Genomic DNA, 12022 nt, shown 5'->3' on the forward strand with positions numbered 1-12022 from the left:
AAAAACAAAATTTTCACTTTCTTTCAGATGCAGCAACAGAACTCCATGTGTCCAATTCTAGACTCAGAGAAATAGAAAGTATTAATGCAGCACAAAAGTTTGAAGTAAGACATTTTATAACTCTACTGTAATTTGTTTCTTATAAAGGTGAAATACTGTACTTGCTTGTCCTTGGGTAAATCTAGAAATAAGAGTTGACAGTGGTGTTAAAATACGGTGCTGCTTTTGTGTGTGTGTGTGAGACAAACTGCTATCACATGGGGGCACATTTGTTTATTGGAGTGTGCATGTGGTGTGGGTTTCCATCTTTTGGTTACTGCTGCATCCTGTAACTGTTCTGACTGATCATGTGCACTTGGACTGCAGCAATATACTTGGATCTGAAAAACTTGCAAATGCAAAAATCTTTTAAGTGTTCATAAATTTTAGCTGCTGAAGAGTTTGTTTATAGCATTTCGTATAAAAACAAAGATTGAGAGTGCCCACTTAGCTGGACAGGGTGTTTTTTGCAACAAGCTTCAGAGTACAGAGTGTGCATGTTCTCTGGTGCAGTTCTCTGTGTTGCCCTGCTGTATGGTCATTTTGGCATAGCTATGGATGCTGATGCTCTTCCAAAACTGCTTACAAATCCCATGTGCCCTTGTGAAAAGTGACTTTATTTACTTTTACAAGTGCTTTTACAAAGGACTAGTTGGTCTTGTGACTTTATTTATGGCTTTAAACCAACAACTTTCATGTATGTCTTCAGCCCTCAAGAGCATTGGGAAGTTAAGGTAGGATTTTGGGGAAGTAACTGTTCCTGCTCCTGCTTGTCCTTTTTCTAGATTCTTGCTGTCTGCTATTGGCGATGCCAGAGAGAGAATATTTGACCATATGGATTTTGGCTCCCATCTATGGCTGTCCTTAAATTCCACTTGTGGATCATGCTACGGTGCAGTTCAGCCCTGAATTTTTTCTTCGTGGGCATTTACCTCTGCTCAGCACAAACCTTTTTCTGAAAGTGAGCTAGAGTCCATGCCATATAAAAATGGAAAGCTTGGACGTAAACGTGATTTTGGATCCACACTTAGAAGTTACTTTTACTGTCTGTTTTGAGTGAAATAACATGAGAAATCTGTACAATTTAGTTGATTTCTTTACTGTTCAGCAGACTTAAGCTTTTCTAATTCTGTAAGAACTATTCTGAATTCACCAACATTTATCTCTCATTTTTGCTAGAATGAGAGACTGAAAAAACTTTGTAGTGATTTAGAAGAAAAACATGAAGCATCAGAACTTCAAATAAAGCAGTTATCTGTAGAGTACCGTAATCAGCTTCAACAGAAAGAGGTAGGATACAGAGTAAGATATTTGAGTATGTCTAATAACCTATGTATTAAGCTGTTTAATCTCTTCGTTATAGTATCTCTGCTTTTCAGTGGAAGCACTGGTCATGGTTATGGTTTCTTGGTTTGTTAATATAGACACTGGGGAGATAAAGACATATATTTCATTGAGTCATGTAATACAAGCAGAGTTGCCAGGAGATAATTGAGACAAGAGAAAACTCCTCGAGAATGTCATGCATACATTGGAATTTCTGTTGTTTCTGGAATCACCGTGAGAAAGAACACGTAAATGGCTTTGTATTTCTGATTCAGTTATCTTTAAGGAAGACAATGGCAGCAAATTCTCATTTGAAGCAGTTATATATTGTCTGTAGATATAATTATTTATCTTAACATTAACAGTTAAAGGGAACAGAAGTAGCTTTCGTGATTTGAGAAGTGTCCCTTTGGATGGAAATACTAGCTTTATAACCTGTTATGTAACATGACATTTCATAGCCTTTTAAAAGAAGAAAGTTGCCAGTATGCTTAGAATGACACAAAAGAGTTTTCATTTCTGCTTTAATTTGTAAATGCATGTAGGAACTAGAGGAAGCAGAATTTTGATATGTATCGAATTCTACTTATTAAATAAAAAACAGTTGTGAGAAAGTAGCATGCAGCTAATTTCAGTTTATTGTAAATATGTGAATTTTCAATATGTTGAGTTGTAAAGTCTGAAAGAAATCAAATGTAATATCAGTAACTGTGAGAGCATCATATATTGCTTAATTTTCATATCTGAATACCCTCTTTAAATATTTAATTTCTTTTAATAACCTGTTAGCCTGAATCTTGCTATAGTACTTAGGTGCTGTTGGCTGCTGAAAAAAATCTGCAAATACTTTTATTTAACTGAAAACTGTTAAAACTTTTAATATGTGTCCTTGTGTGAGATACTTTGTAAAACACCAGCTAAAACTGCTTCTCTCCCTTAAGAGGGTGATTGGGCTTTTTTCCTTCTCTCTTCAGTGAAAGTGATCAGTAATTTGTGCAGGGGGCCAGTTTGGTTGGCTCACACTTGGTGAGGTAGGGTGTATTTTGATTTTCTCATTGAAACAATGAATTTTATTTTGTATATTCAGGTGGAAATCAGCCATCTAAAAGCTAGGCAGAATGCACTACAGGAACAACTGCAGAAAGTACAAACGGCTGCTCAGTCAGCACAGTCAGGAGTTGGTGTTTTGCCACCAGCTGCTGCATCAGCTTCCTATGTTCCAGCGGTCAGGCCTTCCTCATGTTTTGAAGGAGATGACATGGATTTTGGAGATATAATCTGGTCACAGCAAGAAATAAACAGATTGTCCAATGAAGTTTCTAGGCTTGAATCTGAGGTTGACCACTGGAAGCAGATTGCACTGGTGAGCGGTTCCCCTATATCTTACCCTCCCCTCCCCCCTTCCAAATTAGTGTTTTCATTGCATTTTGTATTTTTGGAGTGGATCTTTTGAAAGTTCATGCTGTACAATTTCTAGAGGCACCATGATTTGATGGAAAAGCTGAAACCTAATGATCTTTTATAGTCATTTTCTTGCTGTCACATGACTGGGGACACATTCAGTGACTAACTTCCACATACTTTTTTGTGATACTTTTATGCATGACTTGTCAAAGTAGGACAAGGATTTCATAAACATTTGCCTAGAATACTACTGCAGCCTTCATTTTTGTGCAGCCTTTCAGAAAACTTTTCTTCTTCCTGGCTGTGATACTGATTATTTATTGGCAATAGTGCTCAAGTGATAGCTGGATACTTGCATACTGTTTGTGCTTACTCTTCTCTCAGTCCTTGATGTGTCAGTTGTAATTCATGGTGTGCTGAGACAAGAAAGAGTATAATCTTTCAAGCTGTTCTTGATGTGAGTCATCGTTTTTCAAGCTATAGCTTGATTTCAGAGGTATACTTTTCCCGAGTGGAAATACTCAAGTAAAATTAAGCAACCCTGTTGTCTGACTAGGTGCAGTTAACACCCCCCACCCCCAATCTTTACACATTTGCAAGTAATAATAAAAAAATCTATGGAAAATTAAAATGTCTTTATTTAAAATCAAAATTACCATAGATTTACGTTTTGCTTCACATTAGCTTTGTTTTTTTCTACTTTTGAATATCAATAGAGGAAGCACTTCCATGAAAAATACACATATTTACCAAAATTTTCACATGGATTTGTGATTTTTCTTTTCTCAGTCTTCCAAAGTGCAAAGGACAAATGATGCTGAACAAAGTGAGATATGCAAACTGCAAAATATTGTTAAGGTAAGAGGACAATTTTGACAAACTACTCTTCTCTTAACACTTTATTCTTGATGGTTTTCTATATGGTCACATGACTTATGAATGTAGTTCAAGTATTTACTACACTAGCATTTACATTTTTCTCTATTAAAAATGCATATGGGCTTGTAATACCACAGCAACATTTCAGTCAGCAGTACAATATTTCAAAACAGTTATACCGAGGAAGGGGTATTTGTATGATTTGACAAATATAGTAAGTCAGCTTGAAAGAATGACAATATTTATGAGGTCAAATAGCTTTCAGAAACTGTTGATGACTTAGGAGACTGAATTTCAGATACACAAAATAATTTCTTCTCCCCTCTTAGAAACAACTTGCCTTTTTTCATTGAAGATGCAAAATACAGATTTGCATGTTGTCCTTGGAAGTCACTAGAAATATGTCCTGGTGTATCCAGTTCCTATGAAAGACTTGTAGTCTCTCTACGTTGGTTTAATATTTGCTGTTGTATAGAGCGTACTGCTGGTGTAAACATATTTTTTAAAGGAATGTCTTTTAACATTTTTTTTAAAAATCCAAACCATCAAAAGCTGAGAAGCTTGACCTCTTCTCTGAGAAATCCTTTAATAAATCCTTTAATTTCAGTAGAGAATACTTTTTTCTTCCTTTTATATTTTTTCTTTCTTAAGCTTCTATACTGTGTTTTACCATTCTGTTTCTCTGATGGTATTTTTAGGAGCTCAAACAGAATTTAAGTCAAGAAATAGATGAACATCAACATGAACTTTCAGTGCTGCAGGATGCACACAGGCAAAAGCTAGTAGAATTAAGTCGTCGACACCGAGAAGAGCTGAGAGAATACGAAGAGCGAATTGAAGAACTTGAGAATCAGTTACAGCAAGGTCTTTATAACAGTATGTTAATATACAGTCCATTTTGGTTAAAGCATCAAATATGTATGTAACAGTGTAATAGATAACAAATACATGATGTTTAGGAATTTGAATTTCAACTTTAGTTTATTTGCATGTTTAACATACATGCATGTTCTAGTATCTCATATTCGCTGTGGCTGGCTTGAACACTGGAGCAATAGCATTTCAGCTTCTGATGTGTATCAGTCTAGAGGGTCATTTTCTAGACATAAAAATGTGCTCTAAATTCTACACTTTCTGTTTTTTTAACTTGCATGGAATATAGGTGTGGACAAGACATGCAAAGCTGAAGATAAGAAAATCTCAGCACAAAAATAATTTTGGTGTGAAGGACTGTTTGCCAGTTGGGTTACTTGACAAAAGCTCAAAAGCTGCCATGAGGATCACACTTTACTTAGTCTGTGGCTGTAGATTGTGGGAGAAGCTCAGTAGTTCTCACAAGGAGCTTTTCATTGTCTTGTGGGTATTTCATATTCCATAAAAACGGTCACGTCAGTTAGGCTTCCTTTAGGGGCTTCTTTGCATAAATATGTGAGGTTTGCCTGTAAACCACTATTTTATTATCTGTTAAAACTTGGACTTCTAAAGAGTGCATGCACTCCTTTTGGAAAGAGGGATTAATTTTCTTCTTGGAAAGAAGGGAAATACTTTCACACCCTCTTAGTTTCTAAGGTAGTACTGATAGGGAATTCATTTCTTTAAAAAAATTTGAAAAGCTGCTTATGAAACCAGTAATATGTTTAGCACTGCTTCAAATGCCAATTCTATTTAAGTAAGCTTTCTGTTGATGATGATCATCTCTTTGGTTTAGACTGTCTTCCTCTGTCAGAAGAAGAGGTGGAAGAAGAGACTTTTAAGCAAAAGATCTGCAGTGCTGGGTTTGGTTAATAGTGCAAATCATCTTTTGCGTTTTAGATGGTGTGAGTGCTGATGCCATGGATGACTCTAAAATTAGTCAACAGAAAAAAAATGCGCAGAGTCTAGAAAGAGGAAAAGTAGAAGAGTTACAGATTGTAAAGGACCTAGAGGATGAAATAAGAAGATTAAATCACAAATTGTCTTCTGCCAAAGAAGAAAGCAAAATTCTTTTGAAAGAGCAAGAATTGGCAAAGGTAGAAAAAATGCAAATAATGCAAGAATATGAAAATCTTAAATCCGACTTCAGTATGCTTCAGAGTTCTGTTGCAGAGCGAGATGCTCTCCTGAAAGAACAGGAGAAGAAACTCCAATTGAAGACATCACTACCAGAAGACATTGTCAGACTGCAGCAAGCACTGTTGGGTACGAAGATTTTATTATTTATTTTATTATATAGATTTTATTTATTTGTTTAAATTTTTAGTATATACTCACAGGTTTTCACTTTTAAAGCTCAGAGTTTATTTTAAGAATTTGGAACTGAATATGAAAGTACATACCTTTTAAAAGTTGCTGTGTTAGAAAAGGGTTATCCATTACAGTAAGGCTAAGCAGAAAAGGAAGCACAACTAGGACTAGCATTGTTATCGTAGGGGTTTATGATTACATAAGTATTAATGTCTGCCAACTGATTGAGAAGGTTTTCTTTAAAAGTGAATAAGCTTCAATAGAAGTTGTTTGTTTAAATTCTAAAAGTACACTTATTTTGTGTAAAGGTAGTCTTTCGCTAATACCTTTTCAAAGAAACACTGAAATGTACCTGTTCAAGAAGTGTATCTGTATGTAGAAAGTCTTTTAATATTGCATAACTGATATGCTGTGGTGCCAAAGTCCTCATAGCGTGGACTCAGTTATAAAGGTAATGCTGTACTTTGTGGTGGTGGTGGATGGTGCATTTTAAACTTTTACGGCACTGATGCTTATAGTCACAAAATACTGTAAAACTGTTCTCTTCTGAGCAACAGAGTTCTGTTGGGATGAGGTGGGAGAATTATTTGGTTTTGTTGTTATTTGGAAGGTAGTAATATTATGTATTTTTATGTTTGCCTTTGTAGAAGCAGAAAATGAACTAGCAAGACTTTCAAGTTTAAAACAGGTAACACAATTTCTAAATTAAACCAACAAAAAAGTTCTTAACAACAGTAACTGATGGAAAATACACATTCTGGCAGTATGTTTTTTGGAGCATTCAGACTTCTACATAAATAACCTTATAATCAAGGAAAAAAGTGTAGATTAAATAAATAATTACCTGTGGAACTAATAGAAACAATAGATTTTGACTTGCAAAACTCCAAAGCGTACTCTGTTAAAGAAAACTAGTGGAGTTCCACCTATCCCACTGTTACTTAGGCTGCTGTAGTGTTTGTTTTTAAAGTACTAATAATACATTCTCTAAAATTTGTGATTTTTCACCTCTTCTGCTTTCCACGGTTCAGTTTTGACACTTCCTGCATTCCATCTTACTGATGAAGTTAAGCAGTGGAACATAGTTTCTCTGGAACGCACCTTTAGTTTTTGTCAGGATTGACTTAGTCCTTTATCAACTCAGGCTTGAGAGATTTGGCTGAGTTTACTTTGTATCCAGTGGTGATTTTCATCCCTGAACTTCTGTGTTTCACATGCATTCAAAGAGTTCCCATGGGACTTCTCATAAGGATGTTATTCATGTGTCCTTGATTGAAACCTCCTGTCTCACCATGCAGCATGCTACGTTTGGGGTGTCTCTTGGAGGCATAATTGTTTATCTCAGCTGGGGATCCATACATCAGAGGTGGATATAAGCTTGTCAGGTCATGGCTTTTTGTGTAAAAATTTGTAAATTGCGCTCCTAAACTTTATGATGAGAAAATAAATGTGTATGCATCAATGGTAGAGACAAATTATTTACAATGAAGAATTTCTAACTAGGATAATATTTATGTAAGCTTAGAGATTCTGAAATAAAAATGCATGCTTTGCTTTTAATTGTTCGGGGGGGAAAGAAACCATTTCAAATCTAAAAAGTTTATAAATTTCAGCAAGATAAAATCTAATACTTACAATTATTTTTTTAACTTAAGGAGGGACTTGAAAAGGAACTGACAAGTGCACAACATAAGAATGTTCTTTCTGCGTATACTGAGGATCAGAATTCAGAATTAAGTCAGTTAAGACAAGATTTGGAAAGGAAAGAAAGTGAATTAAATGAAAGCATTGCTGAAAGAGAAACACTGATAGTGGAGCTGGAAGAACTAGACAAGCAGAATCAAGAAGCTACTCAGGTAATAAATATTGCAACTAATTTTTGAACTGCTAAAACAAATGTTTACATTTTTGTGCATGTGTGTTTTCTCTTTTAAGTTGACCTTTGAACGTAGATAGCAGGGAAGTACAAGTTATCCTCTGAGCCTTAAAAAGGATGTTGGAACCAGTGTTTTTCCATATCTACTGTCTCAATGCAAAATTCTGAAGTGCAAGGAACCCACTTGTGGACAAAGAAATAATATGGCATGTGAGCTATGCATAATGAATGTTACTTTCTGAAGTCCAGTTAAATACTACTTGATTTTTCCTTGCAAGACTTTTGATGGTTTTTATCCTGCTAATAGTGTGACCTCTGACTATGCATAACATGAATGATTTTTTTCTTTTCCTTTCGTTATTTTTAATTGTGCTGAATAATTAAGTTACTTTATTAGAAGTTCTTTATACTATAAGCATTTGTGGAGTAAAAAAGGTCGCTGATTACATACAATCAAAATGGAATGATACCTTCTTGTCACTGTTGTGTTTGACATGTCAACATATAGTTGCAACCCGTATGTCTTCATTGTTGGTTTACTTTATGCAATTGAACATTTAAATTGTTTTCCTATGAAATTAATCCCAGGAAGTGCAATTAAAAATAAGGTCAAACAAGAAATTGAAAATAGAATATACAGATATGCGTTCTCTTCCGTTATTTGTTATTTTAAATATAGTCCCATCCTGTTTCTAAGTAGTGGATGTTTGCTGCATACCCATTCCCGCTGCCCTGACAAATTCTGACAATTCTTTTTCTTAGGTAGTTCTCTCTTTGTTCCTTTATTTAGATAGTTAGGGTTCTTTTGATGGGAGATGGTATTCTTGTTTTTTGTGAAATGTAATCTGTCCCTTATTGATACTCAGTTTTCATTAATTTAGTATTGACTGATGCTACCTGCCAGCTTACGTTGGCAACTAGGAAACTTTTTTTTTTCCTCTCGCTTACTTCTGTTTTTTGTTGTTCAGAGGATACAAATGAATGAAACACATAGTTCAGCTGGTTCTCCTCTCCTAATGAATACTTTTTTGTGTTCATTTCAGCATATGATTACACTGAAAGAGCAGCTCTCGAAACAACACACGGAAAATGATAGTGTCGTCAAACAGCTGAAATTTGACTTAGAATTTGAAAGGAAGAAAGTATCAGAATTAGAAATAGAGAAGATGGAAACTATTAAGGAGTTAAATAGTCAGAAAGAAAAACTAAGCCAGTGTTCATGTGAACTTAATGATTTGCATCTAAACAAGCAGCAGCTTCAAGATAATATTAAAGATTTTGAGGAACAATTAAAGAAAGCCCAGGAGTGTAATTTGCATAATGAAAAAGAAATCGAAGAATTGCAACAGAGACTAAAAGAAAGAGAAGAAGAACTTTCTGTATCCTTGAGCAAGTTAACAGAAAAACATAATAAGGAATCTAACTATGCTTGTCAAGATCTGATTCTGAAGGAAAGAGAAGTAGAAATTGCAAAACTACAGAATGACATTTCAGAAAATAAACAACTAAATGAAGACTTAGAGAAATCTCTGTCTGATCTTAGAACAGAAAATGGAAAGCTGATAGCAGCTGTTGAAGAACTAAAACAGGAGTTAAGTGATGCCATTTCTGAGAAAAACAAAGTTTACTTGGAAAAAGATACTGTTGTGGAGGCTTTGAAAATGGAAAAAAGACAGTTAGAGAATGAATTAAACCAGACAGAGAAGAGGCTTTTGGAACAAGCACATAAGTATAAACAAACTATTGAGGAATTATCAAATGCACGTAGTATGGATACAACTGCATTGCAGCTTGAACATGAGCGCCTAGTTAAACTCAATCAAGAGAAGGACTTTAAGATTGCTGAACTTAAAAGGAGCATTGAGCAGATGGAAACTGACCATCAAGAAACAAAAGAGATGTTGACTACTACCTTAGGAGGACAAAAGCAGTTGACAGAACTCATAAAAGAAAAAGAGGTATTCATTGAAAAATTTAAAAATCAAGCCTTACAGGTGAAGCAGGAACTTGAGGAATATATGAAAGTTTCAAAAAAGCAGGATGTCTTAAAACACAACTTGGAGGAAAAAGACAGAAGCCTTGCAATCATGAAGGAAGAAAATAATCATTTGAAAGAAGAAATTGAACGCCTTAAGGATCAGCAAAGTAGATCTACACCTGTGGTTGAGCCTAAAACTCTAGATATTATTATTGAACTTGAAAGTGAGGTAACACAGTTAAAAGTGATAAAGAATAGTCTTGAAGAAGAAATAGAAGTTCACAAAAAAACAATAGAAGATCAGAATCAAACAACAGTGCAACTTCAGCAGTCTTTGCAGGAACAAAGAAAGGAAATAGATGAGTCTAGATTTCAGTGTGAACAAATGAATGTCACACATGAAAGACTTTCTTTAGAGAAAGATGAGGAAATTAAGAACTTGCAGAAAACAATTGAACAAATTAAAACTCAGTTGCACAAAGAGAGACAGATTATTCAGACTTATTCCTCTGATCTTTTTCAGGAAACCAAAGTTCAGACTCTTAATGGAGAAAATGGAAATGAAAAACATGACTTATCTAAAGCTGAAATTGAAAGACTAGTAAAAGGTATCAAAGAAAGGGAAATGGAGATTAAGCTTCTAAATGAAAAGAATGTTTCTTTAAGTCAGCAAATTGATCAGTTGTCCAAGGATGAGGTTGGCAAGCTTACTCGGATCATTCAAGAGAAGGATTTAGAAATACAAGCTCTGAATGCTCGAGTTTCCTCAGCTCCATATAGGCAGGATGTTCTTTGTCTTCAACAGCAGCTGCAAGCTTATGTTATGGAAAGAGAACAAGTACTAGCAGTACTAAGTGAAAAGACAAGAGAAAACAGTCAGTTAAAAACAGAGTATCATAATATCATGGATATAGTTGCTGCTAAAGAAGCAGCTTTGGTAAGGTTGCAAGGAGAAATTCAAAAGTTGTCTAATAGATCTGAAAATAGCAGTCAAGAAATGTCTAGAGAAACTATTCAGAATTTATCCCGTATTATTAGAGAAAAAGATATTGAAATAGATGCTCTAAGTCAAAAATGCCAAACCTTACTGACTGTCTTGCAGACATCCAGTATAGGTACTGATAATGGGTCAGGAGGTGTTAACAGTAACCAGTTTGAGGAACTTCTACAAGAACGCGATAAACTAAAACAGCAAGTGAAGAAAATGGAAGAGTGGAAGCAACAGGTAATAACCACAGTTCAGAACATGCAGCATGAGTCAGCTCACCTCCAAGAAGAGTTACAGAAGCTTCAAGCACAAATTTCAATTGAAAGTGATAGTAATTCAAAGTTGCAGGTAGATTATAATGGCTTGATTCAGAGTTATGAACAGAATGAGAAAAAGCTGAAAAGTTTTAGTCAGGAATTAGCACAAGTTCAACACAGCATAGGACAGCTTTATAACACCAAAGATCTTCTCCTGAGCAAACTTGACTTGGTAACACCATCTGTGGCAGCAGCTTCCACCGTTTCACAGCTTTCAGGCATTCAGTACAGTGCTCCTGAAGTACTCAGTGATGAGTCTAAACTCCTTCAAAATGAGTTGGAACGATTGAAAAGTAAGTTGCAAGAAAAAGATTCAACTATTAGGACTCTTCAGGAAAACAATCAACGATTATCAGATTCTGTGGCTACAGCATCAGAGATTGAACGAAAGAGTCAAGAAGGGACTGAGTCAGAGATGAGGCAGATCAAAGAAAAACATGATGTCTTGCAGAAATCACTTAGAGAAAAAGACATATTAATTAAATCTAAAAGTGATCAGTTACTTTCTGTGAGTGAAAATCTTAGTAACAAAGAAAATGAAAATGAGCTTTTGAAGCAAGCTGTGACTAATCTTAAAGAAAGAAATCTAATTTTAGAAATGGATATTCGAAAACTGAAAGAAGAAAATGAAAAAATAGTTGCAAAGTGTAGGGAAAAAGAAACAGAATTCCGAGCACTTCAGGAAACTAATATGCAGTTTTCAATGATGCTAAAAGAGAAAGAGTTTGAGTCACACTCAATGAAGGAAAAAGCTCTTGCTTTTGAAAAGCTGTTGAAAGAAAAAGAACAGGTATGTGCATTCATATTTATTAATATCTTTCAAAATTAGTCACATGGTAATGCATTTTTATGCTTATGTAGTCATCAAGTGTTTGCCTGAAATCTGTTTGACACCTTACTGCATTACACTACCACAACAGCCCTCCCCCTGCAAAGTTAAGAAATTAGAAGTCAGCAGGTGAGTGGTTTACAATGTTATTTGTTAATTGCAC

At 35.0% G+C, this 12022-nt stretch overlaps 1 protein-coding gene across 2 annotated transcripts in view; it reads left to right on the forward strand.

The window, feature by feature from the left end:
- Window positions 1-12022, forward strand: part of TRIP11 (thyroid hormone receptor interactor 11) — a 34377-nt gene that overhangs the window by 3512 nt on the left and 18843 nt on the right. Inside the window, exons 2-10 of one of the 2 annotated variants that reach the window (XM_055716885.1) lie at window positions 28-104; window positions 1219-1329; window positions 2453-2728; window positions 3559-3627; window positions 4347-4524; window positions 5461-5826; window positions 6519-6559; window positions 7527-7727; window positions 8791-11820. In XM_055716885.1, the coding sequence (XP_055572860.1) occupies window positions 28-104; window positions 1219-1329; window positions 2453-2728; window positions 3559-3627; window positions 4347-4524; window positions 5461-5826; window positions 6519-6559; window positions 7527-7727; window positions 8791-11820 (4349 nt within the window). The remainder of the gene's footprint in view (window positions 1-27; window positions 105-1218; window positions 1330-2452; window positions 2729-3558; window positions 3628-4346; window positions 4525-5460; window positions 5827-6518; window positions 6560-7526; window positions 7728-8790; window positions 11821-12022) is intronic. The other variant, XM_055716886.1, reaches the window with a different exon arrangement.

This window comes from Falco cherrug, chromosome 7, assembly GCF_023634085.1.
Source record: "Falco cherrug isolate bFalChe1 chromosome 7, bFalChe1.pri, whole genome shotgun sequence".
NCBI lineage: Eukaryota > Metazoa > Chordata > Aves > Falconiformes > Falconidae > Falco > Falco cherrug.